The 25,541-nt window shown below is 33.5% G+C and overlaps 1 protein-coding gene across 5 annotated transcripts in view; it reads right to left on the bottom strand.

The window, feature by feature from the left end:
- Positions 1-25,541, bottom strand: part of Tdrd3 (tudor domain containing 3) — a 94,535-nt gene that overhangs the window by 17,114 nt on the left and 51,880 nt on the right. For 2 of the 5 annotated variants that reach the window (XM_048341266.1, XM_048341269.1), the window contains exons 8-14: positions 25,195-25,335; positions 24,344-24,500; positions 23,522-23,647; positions 16,824-17,671; positions 13,446-13,571; positions 9,414-9,509; positions 6,552-6,966 (exon numbers count right to left, since the gene is read on the bottom strand). In XM_048341266.1, the coding sequence (XP_048197223.1) occupies positions 6,910-6,966; positions 9,414-9,509; positions 13,446-13,571; positions 16,824-17,671; positions 23,522-23,647; positions 24,344-24,500; positions 25,195-25,335 (1,551 nt within the window). In that variant the 3' untranslated portion in view covers positions 6,552-6,909. Of the gene's footprint in view, positions 1-2,621; positions 2,709-6,550; positions 6,967-9,413; positions 9,510-13,445; positions 13,572-16,823; positions 17,672-23,521; positions 23,648-24,343; positions 24,501-25,194; positions 25,336-25,541 lie in introns of those variants that run through there. The other 3 variants (XR_007210328.1, XM_048341267.1, XM_048341268.1) reach the window with 3 other exon arrangements.

A 25,541-nucleotide genomic window follows, 5' to 3' on the forward strand; every position in this document is an offset into this window, starting at 1 on the left:
GATGGTATTTTATCTTGCAACAATGCAGGATTATTCTATAATAATGCATAAATGAACTGGAATCCTAACAGTGTCTCTTCATAATACACGGCCTAGTTCTCTATTTGGAATCGGTTTTATAATTCTGTAGACATTGATAAATAAAACTTTATCATTTTCAAGCAAAAATTATGATATGCATTTTTTTCCTTATTGGAAATTGTTAGGAAAACTCTCCAAGAAAGAACTGGCGACAGATGAATAGCTCAGTAGGTCAGAGTAAATCTTCTGGGATTAAAGAGTAGAATTTGTTTGTTTGCTGTCTTGTTTGCTGGCTGTGGGGGTTCCTCCTATTGCCCAGACTAGTCCTGAACTTCTGATCAAGTTATTATCCTCCTCCTGCCTCAGCACCCCCCGGAGCTGCAATTACAGCTATGTGACACCATGATCACAGCTGAACAGTTTTAAAATAACATTCTCTTATTTTCAGACTTATTTACTAAAATAATCCCCCTAAAGGTACAATTTAGTAAAATCACAATCTTTAAATATCATGATGGAGGCATAAGTGCACACACACATATACTATGTCTTAGATTGCTTATTTGCCTAACATATTTTCTATTCAATTCATTAATATCTGCTATAAACTCACAACAGCCTGAAACTTTGTTAATGTCTTGAGACTCTACTAAATTACTCGTAGGACCCTAAACCTTGTTTCATAGAACATTTTGCAATGCTGGATTTTGCTGAGGTTCTAGGGCAATAATAGTCATTCCTATGTAAACTTTCAAAAACCAAGTTCCTAATGGAAACTTCTACCAATCTCTCTGAGTTATTAGTACTATGATGTGCCAAATAAACATAGAAAGATTGCTCTACCTGTGTAGCAAATGCTTTTCTTACCATTATAACAAGATCTGAAAACAGAAACTACGTTGTCATAGAATAATTCTCACTCCTTTTATGTTTGCTTTTCCCAATTGGAAGTATAATATAGAATTATAAAAAGTTTATAAAACTGAATTTATACACACAGAACTGCATGAGTTTCCTACATTAAGACAATCACTATCGAGTATATTTTCATTCAAGTCTGAATGTTGTTTTTATTCACTTACTATGTAAATTTCTCATATATTAGTCTTTGTAATAATCTTTTAAAATAGTTATATAATATTTCAGGTAGATGATGCTTTACCATTCTCTTATTGCTATACACTTAAATAGCATTTAGTGTCTTAGTATTAAATTATGCTACAATGATAATCTCCCAGTGATTGGTTTTTTCCTTTTAAAATTTCCTTAGGAGATGCTAACAATTCTACGATTATTGCTTTTCAATTTTAAAACACTTTAAAGTCTAGGGGAAAAAATGAGGAGATCGTGCTAGTTTACACTGCCATTAGCAATGCATGAAAGTACCCTATCACTTCTGCCTTGCTAGCATGAATGTTACCATTTGATTTTTTTTCATTAATTGATAAATTAAAAACTGTATATACTTGTTTCAATTTATATTGGGTTACTACCAGAGTCCAATAATCCTCTCTAATTTTTAGTTATGAAAGATGATACTGCTATTTCAGCAAGAAACCATATTGAGCATAAGTCAATGGTTCAAGGATAAAAAAACAAATAAAATAAAAATTTTACTAAAATCAACCTGATTTATGACATGAGTAACTGTCGTGCTGCATGATAATCAAGGCATTAATGGCAAGCAGTTCATGTAAGTAGCTACAGTTACTATTATTTACACATAGCCAGAGAAAGCATCCTAGATTGTGCAGGGGGAGAGGGGTGCAGGGATTTAACTTAACCACAAACACACCTAAAGCCAGAGGGGATCCAGAAGGCAAAATTTCTCTTCCTCAGCTTCTCATGCACTCTATATAAACTAAGTGTCCACTAAATCTTGGCTAAGGGTAGCCCAGGACTTACTTTGCTGAGATGAGGTCACACATAGTCCCACAGGGAGCTGACCAAAGAAAGTCCAAGTTCCCATCTCTCGTCTACCACTACTCCTTGGGTTAAGAGTCTTAGTTTCCAGAAAGGCCTCTTAAGAACTTCAACTATGAACTACATACACCACAGAGAAAATAAAAGGACTACAGGAAAATGTATACTGCAGTTTTCCATCTACCTTACCGACAGAACAGTGAGCTGGAAAAAAGACTGAAAGGACTGCCCTCTACTAAAATATTTCTTCCTCACATTGTCTGAATTTTCATGCATTACTGATTCATCCTTTGATGTTTTTAATCATGTAACTGGGGAAATCAGTGAGGGGGTGAGGTGGTGTAATAGTAAGCCATACTCTACAGCACAGATGAATCCACGCTGGTTTTACACTTTTAGAATACTTAACTCTAAAGCATGCAGGGGACAGGAATAATAGTTCCAAAAGAGAAGAAGGCAAAGGAGAAGCAGTAAGAGTTAAGTTACTCTGAGTTGCTTTAAAAATGCACAGCTGAGAACATGAGACTTCAGGAGAAGAGGGGAGGAAGCCAAGCCTGTAATAATAAAACATGTTTCTACACATGTTGAGGGGTTACAAATCACTTTACATAGGTAAATTATCTAATCCTGAAATAACCTATACTGAAACTGAGACTCAGAGATGTTAGGTAACTTACCCAAAGTCACATAGGTAGTAAGTGGCAGAGCCAGGACTGGAACCCAGGTCTTCTGATTCATCCTGTGCATTTCCAGCTCCCCTGGAGCTGAAGCAGGGGCAAAAAGGGAGGTGGAAGTAATTTGCCCAAGACCAGCCTTGCCCTCTCCCCTTCTTTCAAAGGCCAAGTAGAGCAATCATTTAACTCAATGATCATATAAAAAAAAATCCTTTCAGGATAAGGCTCACAGAGTCTGAAAACTTTTCCCAGCCTTAAATCCAAAATTGTAATAAATAATTGACAATGTCAGAAATAATTTTTGGTGATACTTCAGCATTTAAGTGAAATTTACTGGAAAACTCAAAGCATAATAATCCTCATTTCTGAAAGTAAAACCATTTAGTAATTAAAATTATTAAGGCAATTTGCTTAAAATTTTTAGCAGGTTCAACTATACTTCTTAAATTATACCCTTCTAAAAATCATTTTGAAAACTGCTGCAGAACCAAGACATTGATCACCTGTAACCTACTCCGTGACCACATTTTACTAATATTCTCTCAGTATTTATTACGATCAAAGCAATTATAATCACCAGAACTATAAAAATTCATGTGTCCAGACTTTCCACAGCCAATTTTAAGTATTTTTAATAAAAGCATATTTACATTTCTTGAGTTATAAGTCTTACATTCTTTTTAAAATTACTCCTAAAATGTTTTAATACAACTCTATAATTACACTTCCATAACAAAATATAGGCCTTTCACTGTCTAGTTTATAGAGTAACTGTCAAAGAAATTATGTATTTTCATTTTTCTTATTTTTAACAACACTGAAATATGAGAAATTTTGCTTCCTTATTTCTTAAGAATGTAAAGATACTTGGCTGGGTACAGTGATTTCGGCTTCTAATCTCAGCTATTTGGAAGAGAGAGACAGGGTGATCACAATTGAAGGCCAGCCCGGGCAAAAGGTTAGCACCATTCTATCTCCAAAACAAGCTGGATGTGGTGGCATACATATAATCTTAGCTGGTGAGGGAAGGGGTCCAAGTAGAAGACTGCATTTTCAAGGCCAAAAGTTAGTGAGAGACACTACATGAAAAGCAAAACTCAAAAAGACAGGGGACATGGCTCAGATGGTAAAGGGCTAGACAAGCCAAGTGAGGCTATAAAGACAATCCCCAGTATGGCAAAATTAAATCAATATATATGTAATTCAAATGGACTGAGCATATGACCACCTTTTATTATTTCTAGATCTTTGTACTGTAAGTCTGTAAATCTCAGCCCTCTGAAGTTTTACCATCAGTGGAGAACAACTATTAGCAATGCCAAGTGCAAAGTAAATGTTTATTCAAAGCAAGCCACACAAAGAGGACTGACCAGAGATATAAAGGCATTTGAACCCAAAGATTCTAGAACTGACAGCGCTAATACTCTCAAATACTCTTTACAATCTCTCAATCTCTCTTTTCTAGTTGCTTTAATCTTTAGCTTATTTTAAAGTCGAAGTCTAAGCATTCTTTTAGATACTGGTGAACAATTTCAGGATATCCTGATAATACTAATTATATTATTAATTATAGTATTTAATTACATGATAAGAATAACTACATTCCTGTACCCTTTCACATTATTGTAAGCTTTATTTACTTAAGTCTTTTACCATTTTATTGTCCTTTCATTAGTTAAACAGTACAAAAAATAGTACCAAGACTCAAAAATTGACATGTCCATAAGTATTAGAATGTGAATCACACAGAACAAACTGACTTCTAATACACTGCTTGGTATAATACACTCTTCATTAATCATTACCAAGAATGTTGGCTCTCTTTTCCTAATTACAGAATCTAGGCAAAGCAAGCATATTTACACATGATAAGAAATACCAACCAAAGGTTGTTAAAGGTATACTTCCCAAATTACTTGCTTCAGGATATTCATTAACATAGCATAAAAACTGTAACCAGGAACCACATCAGCAATTGCTCCCAGACTAGTAGCATTTCAATCTGATGGTAACCTTAAAAATATTTATTAGGAGGCTTATGGAGAGAAGGAAATACATCTCCCACCTTTCTGACATCCATTTAATTTAATGCTCAATATAAGATATGAACCAGGGCTGGGGATATGGCCTAGTGGCAAGAGTGCCTGCCTCATATACATGAGGCCCTGGGTTCGATTCCCCAGCACCACATATACAGAAAATGGCCAGAAGTGGCGCTGTGGCTCAAGTGGCAGAGTGCTAGCCCTGAGCAAAAAGAAGCCAGGGACAGTGCTCAGGCCCTGAGTCCAAGCCCCAGGACAGGCCAAAAAAAAAAAAAAAAAAAGATATGAACCAATCTACTTTGATATTAAACACAACTCAAGAAATATTTGGTGAAAAACTGACTGCTATATCAGGCTGTGATATTTAAGCTTGTAGTCTAGGAAGGACTTTTCAGTGAAATTCTTATACCATCAACCTATAGGTAAACATCTTAAGGAATACATCTACTGATTGTTTGTGTCATTTCTTTACATTTCTATCAGATAATGTCTAAGAGTAAAGTCAGGCCTCATTTATAACTGTAAGTAACATGAAAAGAGGATTTTTCTTGGAATAAGAATACCCCTATATACATATCAGATCTCTCAAGTGAGTTCTGGAATAAGAAAGGATATTATCAGTTCATCTGAAATAACAAATGATATCAGGAAAGTAAGAACAGGAAGTCAAGAGCAATTAAGGCTGTTTTCTAGTAGGCTTTGAGTAATAATCTTTTAAATAATATTTGATGGCTTAAAGGCTAGCTCATTCAATACAAATGCTGCTATAGGTAGAAATTCTCATCTTTTAATATTCTCCTATATTAAAGAGTAGCCGCAACCCCAAAGGTATTAACTTGCTTTGATTCCTTACTTAACAGTCCATACCAGCTTAAAAAAAAAAAGTGTGGGGGGGGGGGTGTTCAAATTTTCCATTAGACTGAAGAAATACAAATATAAAACCCAAAGAAATGATGAAAATGCCTTACTGCTGGAACAAATAAATATTATACAACTAACATATAGAAATTATAGAAAAAGACAATATTATGACAGCTATTATGGGAATCTTCATGAAGTGGCAATTTCTGAAAGTTAATGTATATAAAATTCCAGAATTAGATACAATTACATTAAAAACTATGTGTGTTCTGTATAATGACATGTAAACTAAAATATTTTTATGCAATAAAATCATATCATTAATAGTACATTAAAAAGGACATAGAATTTCAGGAATATATTTTGCCCTTTATTCAAACAAGCTCTTACAATGTTGAAGAAAATTTTTAGAATAATTAATTTCAATTTAAAACTAAATATATTAGGTTTGAAAAATCTAATATATATGCTATACAAATAGTAAATACATACATATATGTATAGATATCTATATCTACCTATATCTATATCTATCTATATCTATATAGTTATAGATCTATCTATATAGGTAGACCTAGCTCTCTATCTATCTCTCTATCTATCTATATGGTGGTACTGGGGTTTGAATATAGAGTATTGTGTAAACACAAGGCCCTGTAAAGCACCTGTTTGCTAAGCAAGTTCTTTTCAATTAAGTCATGTCCCCAGCGCTAAAATATTTTAAATATAAATCATAGCCATGCACTGTTGGCTCATTTCTATAATCCTAGTTACCCAGGAGACTGAGATCTACACATTACAGTGTGAAGCCAACCGGAGCAGAAAAATCCACGAGAGTCATATCTTCAAGCAACAAAATGTTGAAAGTGAAAGCGTAACTCAAGTGGCAGAACACCAGCTTTGAATGAAAAGGGCAAGCAAGAACGCAAGGCCTCGAGTTCAAACCTAGTACCAGTAAACAGAAAGAAAGCAAAAACAAAAAAAGGCAGTTGTCATAGATGGGTAATTTGAATGGAAGCAAAATAAAACAGCTGAGACAATTTCTAAGCAGGTCCTGTAGATTCTATAATATCCTACATGGGGGGAAGAAAGTTTGATGAGCAGGTAAGTTTGTGAAGCACTATTTTTTTATCCCCACATCTTAGAGATTTAAAATATTTATTAACTTACTATTTGACCTTAAAAAGTGATACATAACCAAAAAGTATATTTAATTGTTTAACCTAGTGTTTTCCAAATTTATTGTAACTATAAAGAAGGTTTTCAGAACACTGAGAAAAATAGATGGATGAAGCATGATAGAAACATACAAATACCCAGCTTTTTCTACTCTTATCTTACAATGTTCTAAGTTGCTTAGAGATTTTTTTTAAGCAAATAAAATATACTCACTGTTGCAGTACTTCCTCTCCCTTCTGAATGGAGCTCTCAGCCAATGATAGACACTAAGAGTTATTATAAGCCAAGGTATAAACTCTTGTTAGTACTTCCCAAGATTAATGGAATTGGAGGCCTTATAACAGCAAAGTATTTCTCACAAGGAAAAGGTCAACTCCACTCTTCCACTAGAAGTTTGACAATAAAACCTAGTATACATGACTATAGAATAAAAAGCACAGGTCCAATAAAGTTCAGGAAATCAGCATTAGTAGGAAGGGTAGCCCATTTATATTTAAAGATACTAACTACTCTCTGGACACTCACCACGGTATTTTAAAAAAAAAGGTTATGCTATTTCAGAAGCAGAATGAAAATATAGAGAGATGACTACTAAAAAGAGGACATAAGTAAAACTACTGAAAGCATAGTAGAAAGTAACAAATGAATAAGATTAACAAAAGAGAATGGAGAACGGACAACTCACTACGGGATGTAACCAAGTATTCAGCATAAGTCAGCTACTTTAGCTATGAAGGTTTACCATTAATGACATAAGAGAGAGAACTCACTAGGGGAACATCCGCTGAAAACCAATAAAGTCTGTCATACAGTAAACAGCAGTACTCAGCACTGTTCTAGATGCAAAGGAGAAGGGCTCAGAAATTAAGAGAGATGTATTTTAACTCTGTTCATCTGAAGAATTTTCTTCAGACATTGTTCTACACATTTTTTTAAACATACTGATTTTTGCTGTGGAAGCACATGTCCAAATTAAGAAACCTTTGGGAATTTAAAAATAAAACAAAAATATTCATCAGATTTACTTATTCACTCCTTTATTTCCTGGGAAAGGAGTATATCAGCAAGCCTTGTGCAAAGAAATGGTAAATTCAGTACAGCCTGAAAACATCGTGTCAAAAGTCCCTGTAAGTAAATGAAAATTTAACTTAGAAAGGAAACAAAAATATCCAAAAAGAAAAAAAGTGCACTAGACAAATTCCAACCTTCTTCACCTCTGAACCTACCCATGATGTGCCATTGGCACTACGCTAAAGGAACTATCCAAATTATATAGTATTCAGTATTAGGGTAAAGCATTGGGAACTTACTGATTAATTACCCAACAATACATCCAGCACTATTAACTAAGGGAAGATTCAGGTAATAAGAGATGAATGCATTACCCCCCATTAGTATACATGTATACCAAAAAAAAAAATGCTGTCAATTGTTTGAATGGTTATGTTATAAATAACAAAGCATAAATTGTTTTATAAACTGTAATCAAAATTAGACACAAATAAGGAATATCACTAAAATAACTTTAAAAAAAAAGATACCATCGTATCTTAGGTAATGCCCTCCCAAGTTATTTTACTTTAGGATCTATTAAATTTCAGGGGTAAAAAAGGATCCTAAAGTAACAATAATATAATCTGTGCTTTCATTACTCAATGAAAGAAAACTCAGATTACCAAGAAACCATTTAAATAAGATCTTACATAATGGCTGAAGAGATTGCAATACATATGGAAAATAAAAATTTCAACAATTTGTCCAAGTTCACAAAATAATATATTATTCTTACCACTAATTTAAATGATAGAATAAAAAAAATCTCTATGAACCATATGGCCAGATCAAAATTATCTCAAGATTTTCATAAAATTCTATTATGTTTAGTTGTCATAAACTGAATAAGTTGGAAATTAGATAAGAATAATTTTTAAGGTGAAGTACCTATGTACATCTCTCTGTCGCAGCACTCTATTTCGAGAAAGTGCTTTTTACAACACACAACCTCCTATACGAGTCACAAGTCAGTGAACTTAATCAAATCATGATTTTAGTGCCAAAATTTAAGTAAAATAAATTGCATGCACTAAGTCAGTCAAACATTTATGAGCAAGAACAAAAAGAACTTCAGGACCACGAACAAATAGGTATAAAACTTTTACTAACTACTATGAGTTTTAACAGCAAATATAAATTATACATAGCCTAATTTTATCACTAATTTTTAACTTATCTTGTATATTTGAACCTGCCATCTCTCTTCTCATTGAATATGTTGGGGTTATTTTAATTGCTGCTGTTTGTTTTAAAATAACATTTTGTTAGTGAAAAAATTAATTTATGGCTTAAAAAATGTCATTTGTATCTAAAAAGAAGTTTTAAATATGCTTCAAGGATTCTATCACATGAAGAATAAAACCCAAGTGTGCAGTGACTTGAAATTTTGAAATAGAGAACAATAGTTCTGTTTTTTAAGTATACTACTATGGAAAATCAGATAGACTACAACTCTTCTTTTAAAATAAACAATTCACATTTTACTTTTTTTATTGTTTTGGAATAAAAGTCAACTATGTAGCTCAAGTAAACCGGGTTCACTATGTAGCCCAAAGCTGGTCTTGATTTCATGCTCTCATCCCAGGCTCCTGAGTGCTGAGATTCTAAGTGTGTGCCATTATGCCTGACTAACTTTAAAACAGAAAATAAAGCCACTCACGGTGCCTTGTGCCTGTAATAATTCCAGCAACTCAGGAGACTGAGGAAGGAAATCACTTGAGCCCAGTTTGAGGCTACTCTGGGAAACTGTGGCATTCTGTCTCAAGGAAAATAGAAAGAGATTCTGATTTTTAAAATATATATGGTTATATTTTCTTCTAAAAACATTATTGTCAAACTAAGAATAAAATACTTACATATTATTTAAAGTAAAAGCAGTAAATAAAAACGATTTCCTCCACTATGATTTTGTTTTAAAGTTTCAAGAAATAACAAAAAGACCATTGTGCAAATGGAATTATAACCTTTATGTAGGAATTATAACATTCTTATCAAAGGCGCAAAGGGTAGAGGTTTTTGTATTTTGTATATTTAAATATACCCCTCACCTAAATATTGCCTGGCACCCTGTAGATTTTACAAGAAATATTTGCTGGATTAAAAAACACTACAGAAAAACACACCAAATAGGATGACCATGTAAAAAGTAAGAATAAGCCCCACTGCTTCAGAATTACTGCTCAAAGTCATGTGTGATAAGGTCTTATTACTAATCACATCTCTACAATTATAACTTCCTTTCTGAAACAAGAGCTGAACAGTGATCATTTCCCAGTAGCAAGCACTATACCAGAGACTGTAAACTTTTAAAAAAGAAAGTATGTTCTAAGACATTTGTTATATGAAAGTTTCAACCGGATCCTGATCCTGAATATTCTTAGAAAACCAAGACTGCACACACTGTCTTCCCAAATTTAGAGAGGCTGAAAATTCAAATTCAATGACACACAATCATAAAGGAATGCCTAGATATTTTACAGTGTTTCCAATTTTCCTGTGGTGTCTTTTTGGGTTTTCTGCTATTAGTTACAGAGTTAAACAGAAGCAATTTGAAAAAGGTTTACAGGGAACAAAGCCAATTTTCTTGCCACTAATGTTTGCTCATACAGTGGTGAGAAATATATTATGGTGTTTTTTCCAATTATAATTCTATGTTTCACTGACTTTGGGAAAATAAGGAAAATCCTACAATATTCAAAGAACTAATTCCTTACAGACAATGAGAAAAACTGGAACATCTATTCAGCTCAGAGTGACCTTTAAGTGTCATATCAGATGTGGCCACTGGAAGTTTCCTAAATAAAGGTCTTAAAATAAAACAGGATATGGTACTGTAGCCAAAAGAGCTAAAGAAAATCTAGCTAAAAACAATAACAAATCCAAGGATGACTTACCAAAAACTTAAATCATTTTGAAGGAAATCAGAACACATATTGTGTCCATCTAAAATAATACCCCTGAGTATATTCTGGATGTAAAAGCATGTATGCAGATGGAAAAGAGAAAAAATATACATTTGGTCTACAAACAGAAATAGTCAAGCATATCCTAAATCTCATGAGAAACATTACCACTTAATATTTTAAAGTATGAACTTATTTTTATTTTTGTATTCCATACAGACTATTAATCATGAATCTCTTAACATTTCATGCTTTTTATTTAATGATTTATCCTTACAATTTTGATGAACAATACAAGCCACTGATTCCTATGAAAACTTAATTTATATTCAGGCTGTTTAGTATTTTGCAAATTACTTTAAAAATTTTCACTAAATCATCACTTGGGAAAGCTGAAGAGGTTTTTCAATAACAAACATAAACCAAAATAAAAGATACAATGTTATTTCACAATAAAAAAGTACTAATGTAGTGCAAGAGTTAAAAAATTCCACAATCCATAGTGTAAATGAGTAATTGTGATAAGACCTCTAACAACTTTCCTGCACCTTTTACAGCCCTTTAATTTTTCTTGAATGTTTTAATTAAGTAGTTACCTTCTTATGGTACAGTGAAATGTTTTGCTTTTGATAATTTCATAAGTTTTTGATTAATGTAACTTTGTTACAATCCCTACTTACAAAAAAAGAAAAAGTGCTCATAGACTTCAACACTAATTCTCTCAGAGGCTGAAAGAGTTCAACTCTAACTCTATATTGGATGTATCGACATCCATCCACATAGACTGTATTTCTTCAGGGGCTTTTTATATATATGTGCAACATACGTATTTTTTAAATAGAGATAGATGAAGAAATGTTAAGCAGGTGGGTCTCTATATTTCATGGAGAACATTTCTTATTATTCACAAAGATGAAAAAGAATGGTTGATCTTTTCTTCAATGATGTACATGATCCAAAAATGCCTGTTATAAGGGCGTTGGTGGTATAGTGGTGAGCATAGCTGCCTTCCAAAAATGCCAGTTATACTAATCTATGCATGATTATAAGTAGGAGAAAAGAAATACTAACATCTCCAAAGATTTAGTGATTCTACCCTGTTTCTGTAAAATATTTTAAACATCTTATAGGATGTTTTAAGTGACTATAGGAAAAAAATCACTTAAAAAAACAGAAAAATAAAGCATAGATGAATATTCAAATAGGTAGAAAGAACATGAAACAAAGTGTTACTGTGATTCAGAAAAGAATCACATCATCGGCTAGAACATGATAAATTGATTGCCCATATAGACCTAATTGCTTATATAGATCTAAAACCAAGAATACAGAACAAAAACTAGTAAGGGGAAACTGGAATAGCCACTGACTGTCAAAAGAAAGTTAAAAACCTCAGCAATATACACCTCTAAGTAGAATCACTACAGCAAGGAATAACAAATTTTCTCCTCAGTTTTGGCCGCTCTAGAATAGCAGAAGAAAAGAAGGAAGAAAACTATTTTTTTTCTTTCTGGAGACAAGAAATTAATCTTTCCTCAAATGATCTAAGAAGTAAATTAAAACAATATAAAATTTTTCTTTTGACTCTTTGTTGTGGCTAAAACAGTTGAGAAAAATAATGTATAAAAATCCAGGGACCCAACATCTAGAAATACAGATCCCATACATAATCACTTTCACAATCATAACATTAAAATATATTTGTGGAAGAAAGAGAAAGAAAATAGTCACAAGGGCAAGAGTAAATATGGTTAAATGAACTTAAAAATGTTAAGTGAATATGAACCATGAATAACATTAAACTAAAAATGTAAAACAATAATAAATTATCTTAGAAAATGATTATTTTCCAGAATGAGAAGGCAGAAAAATAAAGATGTATGGCACTAAAGATGATTTCTGTTATTAGGTTTTGTGTTGTTGCTTTATTTATAGTTGATGCCCAGGGACTAGTGTTGAGAGTTTAAAAAAAACAAAACTAAAGCCAGCTTATAGGGAAAAAAGGTGTAACTTCAAAGATGAAAGCTATTGGCTAAGTGATATAATTTTCTGGCAGATTTTGACATGTTAGGGAAATAGGAATTTATAAACCTAAATTTGTTGCTAACAACTTCCCACAAATTAAAGGAATGAGAAAAATAAAAACAATTTAATAAAACTTCTAATAAGTATTATACTTTTTTTAAATGCTGTTGAGATCCTGTCTATAAAGTAACATAACACCTATATAAAATAGAATTTATGAGGACAAGAAATTTTAAATTACATCATCTATATTATCATTCATCTTTCACAAATACTTGGCAATAAAACTATTCAAATAATTATTAAACAGTTATGATTACTCTGCACATATACAAATGTACATAAATATGTGTGGTGATGCATTGTGAGCTCATATACTCTGAAATATTTTTCTTAATTTTATATGTATCTATTGATAACTGCTAGACATAACTTAGTCAAATTTAAACTAATATTCTGGGAAAAGGGAATTATGCATAAAACCTTGTTTTATGCATAACAAAATTTTAACAAATTTAAATAAAGATATTTATTCCCAAAGCATAATATAATGACACATTATACAATCAAGTAATTTCCAATTCATTCATTTTATTTTAGTTCAGCATACTTATCAAATTAAAATCATTTTGGGGGTAGCCAGTTTTCAGCAAATTCAAAAACTTTTTCCACTTGCAAATTTCCTATCACTGTAACTAGTCTTTTATATCTATACATTTTCTTCAAAGTAGCTTATGTCTTTGTACAGAATTTGGATCACATACCCATGCCTCTGTTTGAATAGGCTTGATATTGCTTAGTAGCACCTCTTCATAGTTCCCATAATCAATAAATTTAACAACCGCCGTCATACCCGAAGAATGGAGGGCTTCAACTTCTGCTCGGTAAAACTGAGGAGGAAAAAAGTTTTGAATATGGCAGTCAATGTTGTCCTTAAAGGCAGTCATCTGGTGGAAGTACAAATTCTCAAAATGTAAAATTCTAACAATGTGTAACATTTTTTAAAGAAAGCTTACCTTTAGGTATTATTTGATGAACACTGAAAGGCTAATTCTTATATACTAATGAGAATATGTGACAAATTATTTTACAACAGAAACACATGACACAAACAATGCTAACAAAGATAGGGCATTCACCATTACAGTTAAGTGACATAGGTAAAAAAGCAAGCACTATTCAGATCTGAAACACAGTTTTTATCAGTTTATTGCTTGATTCTGAAAACTGATATACAGTAACAAATTCATATGGACCTAATTTACAAAACTGCAATATTAAACTTTACTTCATGGTAATTAAGAGTAGTCAGATTGAAGTACCTCTCCAATATATACCAATGCTTTCGGGGCCAAAATTACAGATAGAATACAGTTTAGTCAATGTGGAATGTAAGTGAGAATTTTCTATTAGTATTTTCTTAAATGTTTTCTTTAAGGCAATACTCCACTTAATAAGTGTGCCAGCATCAGGAGAGGCTATAGCTGACAATAATTATATTTCCAACATCTTTTTAAAAATATAGTAAGTCAAGAATACCAACAGTTGATTTGTGAATAGTATATTTAGTAATATACTTATATAATAACTAGAATACCTCATATTACAAAGTTATAAAATAAAAGCAGTGTTTCCCACCCAGGCCTGGAATGCAAGCAAGTTTAGAGACATCACATTAGAATTTTCCTTATCTTAAGGTTTTCTGCTATACAGTCTTCCTCTCCTTCCTTTGTTTTGTAACCATACACTAGTGTGTTCTATTAAATGTTCAAACTATAAGTTTAAATTATAAATTGATGCACTCTTAAAAAATAAAAATTTAGTCTTTGTTATTTGGAATGCTGAAATTACTGAAGGAGTAAGGTATCCCACTTACTTGGCTTATACTTGTGACTCTCCAAAACATAGCTTTGACAAACTGGTTAGCTTTTTTAAAGCCCCTTTTAAGAAACTTTGTTTTACATAAAACATGCCATATATGACCTGTGTAAAATGACCTTTTAGAAAAAAATTAATGGCCTATGTAAAAAAATAAATTCCAGTGGAGCACCAATCTGTAAGAAGACCATTCAACCACAAGAAAAAGTCAGATGATGACTGGTCCAAGACTAGCATCATAGGGCTAGCAACACAGATCACATACCTAAGATGGATGAGATTTAGGTCAAGCAAAAAAACTTGGAGGTTGAAATAATATAGTTTGAAAAAGAGCTGAGCTAGATTGGTAGACTAGAAAAAGGAGAACTGTCCCAAATTCTCCAAGCTCTTATGGAAATATTATTAAAGAGAAGGCAAGGTATTGTGAGGAGATGACCTCTAAGCCAGCATGTATAATGTGATTAAGGTTATATTTTCTTAATGACAATTGTACAAGTCAACTCCTTTTCTTTAATTCTTATTCTTGTCTCTAGCTAAAAAGTAAGAAAATTGTCCATTCTTGACAAAACATAAGCTAACTCTTTGGTAGATGCCTTCAGAGGAATGATATCCTTTCCAAAGGATATAATTTATCTTACATCTGATACTAGTTTAATATATTTAGAGTCCAAAGAACTTTACTATAAAACAGTTTCCAGGGTTGGGAATGTAGCTTAGTGGTAGAGTGCTTGCCTAGTATGCATGAAGCCCTGAGTTTGATTCCTCAGTACCCCATGAATAGAAAAGGCCAGAAGTGACACTGTGGTTCAAGAGGTAGCCTTGAGCAACAATAAGCTAGGGACAGTGCTCGGGCTCTGAGACCAAGCCCCAGGACTGACCAAAAAGGAAAAACAAAACAGCATAAAAAACAATTTAAATGGGGTGCCTTTAAGAGATCATTCAGTTACTCCTAACAATCTGAAACATTTTGGTTGTTAAGTACTTTTTCAGATATTTTTTACATTACTTAAGCATACTTGACATAGGTAGCAAAAGAATTTCATCTTCACTGATTCTTACAGTTAAGTTCAAATTAAAGCAATGTTAAAATGCACACAGCCAGAACCATCTTATACATCCTCCACATATACTCAATCAATTCTAGTTTGCTCAACAGTCAGTAGTTACTGAAGAACCTTTTCTACTTCATTCAATCATCTCAATACAACTAGTACTCTTGCTTCATTTTTTTTCAATTAATCAGTCCCTATCTCTGTTTTTTGTTGTTGTTTTTGTTGTATTGTCAGCCAAAAAGAATAAAAAGGAGATTCTTTGTTCCTAAGCGTTAGTTTCAGAGTTGACTGCTATAGTTTGGCCTTTACTATTTAAGAGTATAATCTTTATTGTGTTTTAATAGAAAACCTAAATAAATCATTTACCAAGTCTTTCAAAAGTTAAACTAGAATAATATCTTATTTTGGCTTTTTTCATCAACAATCATACATTGCCCCATATAGAAAACATTTTTTCCATTTTAGCCTTTCACAAAAGCATTTGAGGGCTGGGATGTAGCTCAATAAATAGCAAAGCACTTTCCTAGCTAATGCAAAACCCTGGATTGTTTGTGTATATCGATTTCTAAATAGATATTTAAGATAAATAGAATATATATGTATAATATATGCATAATTTAATAGCATGTGATACAGTGGGCATTCTCTCTCAAGTAAACTATGCTACCTTGATCAAGAATCATTTACAAGTACTTCATTTTTTCTTGCCTTTTTAATGAGAAATAACTAAATATAAGAAATCCCTCACTGACCAATTCAAGTGTTTCGTTAGTTTATATAGTATGGCTTGAGTTGGGAAAGTGAGCTTCTACCTCTTGAAGAACTTCTGCATCTACTTTCTAAGCCTGCCTAGTGACCAGAAAAACAGTTCCAACCACTGACATTTAAGTAAAAGCACGCAGTTCTAATGCTCCAAACACTAAGAGAAATAATGGCAGACTATGTTTTTAATAGTACTTTTCTCTCATGTAAGTTCAAACTCAGCCTAACATGACCAAATCTTATGGGAAAGATTCCATCCCAGCACCTACAAAAATATTAAATATTTCATCATCCCTTTTATAAATTATATATCTGTAAATATACTTAAAGGCTTGAAACAGTTACAAGCACAGATGAACATTCAGAGTTCCAAAGTGAAAGTGTTCTACCAAGTGTACTACCAGAATGTTTCCCTTAGTAATGTTAACACATAACAGGCAGCATCCATACCTTGTTGTCTTCCCAATAAAGTGCAAAGCATTCATCTCCAGGTTTCCACATTTTTGCATACTCCATAGGGATAGATGACTCTAGCACTTTTTCTGGCTTAATTGGCCCAGACCTTCTTTTAGGCACACTATTGTAAAATATTTGATCATCATAGGGTTCAACTGTGGCAGGCCCTGCTGACTTAATGGGTCCTACTCGTCTTCCTTTCAGCGGCATTTCTGTCTCTCCATTTGGAACACCAATGAAATTACTTCGGACAGGATGTTGATAATTCATATTTACTTTAAAATGTTTTTCCATTTTTGCATTACTGAAAGCCTCGTTAGTTATTGTTCGTGACTTCCTGTCATAAAAATGATCTAGGTTTCCTGTGTAGTTTTCTCTTTTGCCACGTTTTTGGTTATTATAATCTACAGATTCTTGAGGAAGTGGATTTTCCTTCACCTCTCCATATGTTGGAGCTTTACCTGGTCTACTTTGCATAGAGTTCTCTCTTTTTTTAAAAGCACCATCACTGTGCTGAGATGTTGAAGGGTATGAAGTATCTTTAGTTCTTTCATATCTAGAATAGGGTCTATCACACTTGATTCTCTCTTCAGCCCACACTTCAGCTCCTGTTGAAGTATTCAGTCTCTCAGAACCTCTACTTCTAGGTAATCCACTGCCTTCTAAAGCTGATTTTAAGTTTTGTGTATCTCTTTGAAAACGAGGAGGTTTTTCATTTCTTGTCTGTCTGGTATCATTTCGAGGAAGGTGTCTTGGCTGATTATTATCTTTCACTCCATTTTGCTCAGTATTTGACATTCTGTACTGTCCCTGATGAACGTGTTGCAGCTGTGACTTAGGTTCTGAAAAGTAAAGTTATAGCACATGCACATTAAAATAAAGACTTTGCACTGATATTTTAAAGTGATTAAACTTATTAATACAAAATCATCAAAATACTATTCTAATGTCTTGCTCATCTTCCCACCTTATTATGTTAATTCTCTGCTATCTAGTCTGTCCTAGCTAACAGAGTTTTCCTGGTTAACAACATTATAGATGTATAGCAAGAAAAAATGGTGAATAAGCTAAAGCCATATGTCTTGGTTATCTAATGTCTGTACTCCCACAACAAAGCTATTTACTTTTCAATTCTAGCAATCCATTACCAAAACATTAGTGAAACAGAAATATATTCTGCAACTCAGAAATGGCTAAGAAATTATATACTTGCTCACCTCTCTTCTTAAGCCCACTCCTATGTTTCCAGTATACAGTGAATGTTGAAAAGTGTCAGGTAAATCATTTAGAAAAAAATAGGAGTAAAAGAGATAATTATAAGTTTTAGTGATAAAATAGTTCACAGACCAGTTCAAAATGGCCCAATAAGAACCAAAACAGAAACCATCAAAGTTTTCAACAGAGACATTGGGAGCCAAAAGTCAATCTAGGCTTTTCAAAAACTAGAAAATCATTTTCTAAGAAAATTTTACATTCCAACTACCTATTAATTGTGACAGAAATAAAGACTTTCACACATGGAAGATTCAAACTCTAGGCAAGAGAATGAAAGAGAAACATTAAGGCTGGGAATATGGCCTAGTGGTAGAGTGCTTGCCTCGCTTACATGAAGCCCTGGATTCGATTCCTCAGCACCACATATATAGAAAAAGCCAGAAGTGGCATTGTGACTCAAGCGGTGGAGTGCTAGCCTTGAGCAAAAAGAAGCCAGTGACAGTGCTCAGGCCATGAGTTCAAGCCCCAGGACTAGCCAAAAAAAAAAAAAAGAGAAAGAGAGAGAGAAACATTACAAGAATATATGCCTTATAAATGTAAGACAAATGTCTTATTTTAACAACTGTACTTGATTTAAAATTTTTCCTTAGAGAAGAAAAATGGCCAAGTTTTATTTGTGCTGACATAATTTCTTATGTCCAGCAATTCAAAGAAGTGAGAAAACTAGTGACCATACTCAATCTGGTGACCACGAATGCTTCCAACAGAAAGTATTCATTTAAAAACTAGTATTTTCCCTGACATACTAGAGAATGAAAAGAGCAGGTTGATTATTTCTTGTGGGTACCCTACAGGGACATTTTATGCATATGACCCATAGCACCCACATGAGTTTTAAGACATAGGAGACTTGATGATTATTTAAGAGTAATGCACAATACTTGCAGAATGGTTTGGTATAAATGAACTGAACAACTCATGGGGGGGGAAAGGGAAAGGGGGAGGGAGGGGGGAATGAGGGAGGAGGTAACAAACAGTACAAGAAATGTATCCAATGCCTAACGTATGAAAGTGTAACCTCTCTGTACCTCACTTTGACAATAAAAATTTAACAACAACAACAAAAAAGAGTAATGCACCATTCTATTTTCAAAATAAATCAAATATGAAGGTGCTTTAACTAATCAGCAATGAGATTTGAGTAGATATTCAGAGTATACTTTTGATACCTGCTTTGTTTAGTGATCAATTTTGCTTAAACTGTTCCAGGTAGGGTATGACAGTCAGAAGATACCAAAAATAAAAAGTAAGTTTTCATAAGAGTAGCTATACTGGTCTACAAACAGAGGAAGGAACAAAAAAAAATCACAAATACAGATAGGAGGCCCAAATCATCTTAGTATGTATAGAGGACTTTCGTATGTTAAAAAGTCAAATGAGGGCTTGGGATATGGCCTAGTGGCAAGAGAGCTTGCCTCCTCTACATGAGGGCCTGGGTTCGATTCCCCAGCACCACATATACAGAAAACGGCCAGAAGTAGCGCTGTGGCTCAAGTGGCAGAGTGCTAGCCTTGAGCAAAAGGAAGCCAGGGACAGTGCTCAGGCCCTGAGTCCAAGGCCCAGGACTGGCCAAAAAAAAAAAAAAAAGTCAAATGAGCTTACTTCAGGATACAATTATAACAAAAGCCCCATTTTCCAAGTAAGGAAGTTGAAGGGACTTGAGCAGGGTACAAAACTAGCATGGGGGCTGGGAATATGGCCTAGTGGCAAGAGTGCTTGCCTCCTACACATGAAGCTCTCAGTTCGATTCCCCAGCACCACATATATGGAAAACGGCCAGAAGGGGCGCTGTGGCTCAAGTGGCAGAGTGCTAGCCTTGAGCAAAAAGAAGCCAGGGACAGTGCTCAGGCCCTGAGTCCAAGGCCCAGGACTGGCCAAAAAAAGAAAAAAAAAAAAAAAAAACTAGCATGGGGTACAGCTGGGATTAAACAACAATGAAGTTTCAAATTCTACCATTAACTTCCCTCTATAAGTCTCCTCAAATAAAACCACAGTTATATACTAATAACCTCATGGCCTTAATGCCATGAGTGGTTTTTCATTATTTTCTCATGGAATTCAGTTTAAGATTACCACAATAATATTTTTTAATAAAAAATGTAACTGGATAAATCTCCATTAAATATGAACGTGTCTGTTTGGGTAACTTAGTTCAATACCTTTCTACTTCCTGTGAACATACTGGAAGAATATGGATAAATCCTAAATAAACTCTTATAATCTAAATAATAAATCTTTAATTTTTTAACTTTAAAAATATTCTTTAATGTCCTTTTCTGAAGGCTTACCTTTTTTCCAATCAGTTACTAAAACAGAGCTTTGTTTTCTGGTAAAAGTGCTAAGACTTGTTCTGAGCATTTTCAATTTGTCATGCTGACAAACACATCCATGTCTGCAGTGCCGGAACATGTCTCATCTTTCCTCTGGCTTCTCCTCAGGTCTCCACTTAGATTTCACTTCTGGGAGAACCATCTATCTCCCCTAATGCCTACTGAGAATGACTCAGACACCTGATGTGCCCTGGCCACCAGCAAATCAGTGGCACAGAAGAACTAATCCAATCTCTGCTCTGCTACAGAAAGATTTCTAACTTGCGTTGTTTGCTACTACATTTCTCCTCACAAAGTAACTGGTGAAGAATAAACCCTAATATTAAGGAATTAATACATGACCACTTTCTACAGTGAATTAACAGTGCCATGAAGAAAACTTTTAAAATTAAAGCTTATTTGTAATCACTAGCATTCATACAACCATGGTATCAAAATCATTAATAATCTTTATTCTCTAAATTCTCATAATAACTTATTTTCTTCTATATGGAAAAACAGAAAATGAAGATATGGCTTTGTGGAGCCACTGTATTGCTTGCTGCTCTTTTAATCGTCAAATATGAAGGCATACTTCCTTCATATTATTATTTCCTTTCTTCCACTATTACATAAGTAAGCATGCCAAGTCACATTTGTTTCTTATGAAACTCTTCTCTAATTGGATCATTTTCAACTATCTAGCAATTTGTCTACCATAGAATACTTTATTATTTTTTACACTATATGGTAATCATTTAATAATTACTTTTGTTTAACTGTTAGAAATAAGAAATAGAACTTCATCTTATGCTTTGTAACCTAAGTCAGAATCTGATTAAAGCATTTCCTAACCAATGAAAACAATTAGTTTGTCCTATGTTGGCAGCAAAACATTAAAAGAGAAATGCTATTCGGGTTACAAATACACTAAGAAGCTTATTGTCTAATTTGTGAGAAAAAATAATCTACAAATGAAGAGATACAGGAATGTTCATTAAAAAGAAGTTTGTAATTTACTTAGTATATTTTATCATTTACTTAGTATAAACTAAAAATATGCTAAATAAAATAAGGGCTTAGCAGAAGTTATCTGACTCTAATAATCAAATATGACCTGGCATACTTATAAACAATAATTTGGTTTCTCAATGGCAAGTCATACATGAGTTATTATTACCAACTCAAATACTATTGATCAAACTAAATCACTCAGAATCAAATAGAATTGTGGGAGGATATGAGGATGAATGGAATCAAGGAAGATCTGCATGGGATACCAAGAAACGTTAGAGCAAGAAAATCAAGAAGTATGCATAGTCAGAAAGAAGTGGGATGGCTGAGGGGCAGCAGCAGAGATTCTCCTGCTGACCTTCTAGAAGAAAATACTCCATACATATTGTACATGAGACAACCACCTGGGCCAGCCCTTAGGAGTTGAAAGCAGTCCCAAGCCAAAATCAAGCAGGAAAAACAACTTCAATGCTACATCTGCAAGAAACTGAATTCTGGTCTAAACTAGGGAGAATGTCAGAAGACCTTGGGCCTCAGACTAGATCACAAGTTCCACTGATATTCTGATAAACAATATTCATAAGATAATAAAACTACATGTAGACACTGTGTGGTATTTCATTTTGCAACAATCAAAAATTAATATATCATGCTTCATAACAAAGAAAATAAGCTACTGCATGTTATTGATGATAGATTTCATCTATATATCAAATGTGTATTGTTTTTTCAAATAATACAGTGTCTTTCTATACAATCTAGCAAGTAAATTCATTTTCATGAAACCTGGACATTTCACATTTATAATAGAAGCATTTCCCCTCCAAGCTTATTTGATTGGATTCAATAAGAAGTCTGAAAAAGAAATATGAATTAAACATGGGAGAGGATGACACTGTTCAAAAAAAAATGTACTCAATACCTGACGTATGTAATTGTAAACCTTTTGTACATCACCTTTACAATAATTTTTTTAAAGAAAATATTTACCATATTCCATGCTTATGGAAGTGATGCATTACTTCTCTTTTCAGTCTTTATGTTAAAAGATAAAGGATAGCCTATGAAAAATACATTCCAGTTTGAAAGCATGTCCACTCACTGAACATTTTCATGTACGATATATGTGAACAAAGAAGAGAAATATCAAATTTATAATCAATAGAAGTTTATAAGATCATAGAATAATAAGTTTTCCAGAAACCTAATCTGTTCATATAGGTAAACCTATTATCTATTAAAAGTAATTCATAAAGAAAATGGAAAGACTTGGAACAAAAATCATACTAAGTGAAATGAGCCAGACCCAAAGAAACATAAATTTATGGTCTCTCTTATTGGTAATAATGAGTATATATTTAGGATAGTCCTAGCAAATTATTGCAATAGCTCATTAACTATGTACATATGATCACAGAAGATGACAATAAGAGAAATGATCTCCAAAACATGGAAACAAGTGGTTTACCATTGATGTTGTTATTTTCAATGTACTATGTGAAATTTTTTCTTTTTTCTTCTGTCCATATTCCCTATGACTTAGTCTCTGTTGTTACTGTATTTGATTCTGATACCCTGGGTATTTTACATATGTCTGTCTGAATTAGGAAATAGAAGGGGAATATTAAAATGCTGAGACAAAGAGTAAAAGGCAAACCAAAACAATAGCATTACTTACAAGACAATATGTTGTAAACCAACTGTACAACTGGGGGAAGGAGATTGGGGAGGAGGGAGGATGGGAGAAAAATGAGGGAGGGAGATAACAAGTTGGACAAGAAATGTACTCACTACCTAACATATGTAATTGTAACCCCTCGGTATTTGACCTTGACAATAAAAAAAAAGTAGTTTTGTGATATAATTCACCATATATTCAGGGAGGAAAGCTGACTTTTATGTTTTCCAAATATAGTAACTAAAATTTTCTTCTGTGCTCTTTTTTTGTCAACCAGGAAATTCTCTAAATAAATTTGTAAATGAGCTCTCAGAACACAGGTTCATATATATGATGGTTGTTTTTAGTAAGTCATTTTATATAATGTCAAATAAAAGTTGGTCTTTTCAGAAGAAATCTATTTTAAGATATCTTACCTTCCACATTCAAAGTTCCCATTTTAGATTCCAAAAAGTCAAATAATGTGCTTGGTGCTGAAGGTCTTGCATTCCCCAGGTCGTCTTCATCTTCAGATCTTCCTCGACCCCTGCCTTTTCCTCTACCTTAAGATTTACAAGCATACACGATACATACATTGCATATTGAAAACAAAAGAAAACTTATAAAAGAAGAATGCTAAAACAGCAATCTTTTAGTAAGACTTTGCAGGTATTTCTTTTTGTACTATGTTATTCCACTATTTCTATAATTTTAACAATATTTTAAATTACAGCACTGAATAATATCTCTACTTTTCTAAGTGATCCATTCAAAAAGTTGAATTGGTTTACATGAATCACTAATTAATATCATCTAAAAAATGTTTCTTTTAACCACAGATTATTTTTAAATGAATACAGAATCTGAACTCTAAAAAGCATATACCTTTGACTATGCGACGACTAAAGAATAACATCAAGTAAAGTTCTTGTTAATTTAAAATAAAGTTACATTTGTGTAACCATTGAGGAAAGTGACATAATGCTAGAAAAAATAGAATCAGTTACTTTACATTAGATTTTCTCTATTAGTCATAATATTTGATAAAGAAGTCAGTGTTAAATGTAGTTTTTATAAAGATAGACAGATTCCCAGTAAGTAACCTGAAATTACATTGTGGTCTCAAACACACACTCGTACTTACTACAAAATTACATGAAGTGATCCCTAACAGCAGTAACACTCAGCCTCCCCTGGTAACAGACAATGCTCTGAAAAGCAAGCAATACTGTGTGGCACATTACTTGAACAAGTGATACCTCTTGGAGGGGGACCCACAACAGGTTTCTGTTTATTGCTGTTAAGAAGTACATTCAGTGCTGCTTCTAAGTTGTTGCCATTATCCATAAGGGCTTGCCTGGATGCTTCCTTACTGAAGCCCATTTCCGTTATGTGCTTCAGTGCCTTCTCATCAACCTGCAAGGAGTGAAGATAAAGCTATGCTGAGAGTCCGCAGGTAAAGTGTAAGTTTAACTATTTACTGACTTTTAACTCAAAATTTTATCTCAGATGACTGGAAAGAAATGCCACATGAATACAGCCTTCACTTGCTGTTTTTTCATATTAATACTCTAAAAAGAATCTATGTGAGAAGAGGGTTGTGAACTCAATGCTCTCACTGACCAAGTTCCACAACAGGTGTTAATCAAAACAAGAAAACTTAAAGGTACATTAGAATAAGTGTGTTGAAAAGGAGGCTGAAGAAAAAAGTATCCAAAGAAAAATTTTCACAATTAAAACAGAAAAATTGTGATATTTCTCCATTTAAGAAGGAAAATGTGGGCTGGGGATATAGCCTAGTGGCAAGAGTGCCTGCCTCGGATACACGAGGCCCTAGGTTCGATTCCCCAGCACCACATATACAGAAAACGGCCAGAAGCGGCGCTGTGGCTCAAGTGGCGGAGTGCTAGCCTTGAGCGGGAAGAAGCCAGGGACAGTGCTCAGGCCCGGAGTCCAAGGCCAAGGACTGGCCAAAAAAAAAAAAAAAAAAAAAAAAGAAGGAAAATGTAACTTAAATAGCACTTTCCCAAAACTGCAAAGTAAAATGGGCAAAGACTGAAGCTATTAAACACAAGAAGAAAATCAGTTTGTAGCTGGTTTGTAGTCTTACCAGTTCTCTATAGACTCCTTCATGTTTCCCCTCTGCTTTGGATGACTTTTCTTTCTGTGAAACTTCCCTATTTCGGTTCCCAACGGAACCCATATTGAGATTACCTCGGACACCACCACCACCTCCTCCAAATGTCTTGGTCTTTAGATAAGAGAAAGTAAAGAGGATGTAAGTAAACAGCCTTTTCAAATAGATGAAGAACTAGGGTATTACTAAAAATCAGCATATATTTAAGTCTCAAGTATGCTTGACATGAAAAAAACAAAATAACATTATTGTTAAAGAAAAGGTCACAGATGTTTACTAGCCATATCTTCTTTTCACAAGCGAAGGTAAGGATTATAAAT

Source organism: Perognathus longimembris, chromosome 3 (assembly GCF_023159225.1).
Source record: "Perognathus longimembris pacificus isolate PPM17 chromosome 3, ASM2315922v1, whole genome shotgun sequence".
NCBI lineage: Eukaryota > Metazoa > Chordata > Mammalia > Rodentia > Heteromyidae > Perognathus > Perognathus longimembris.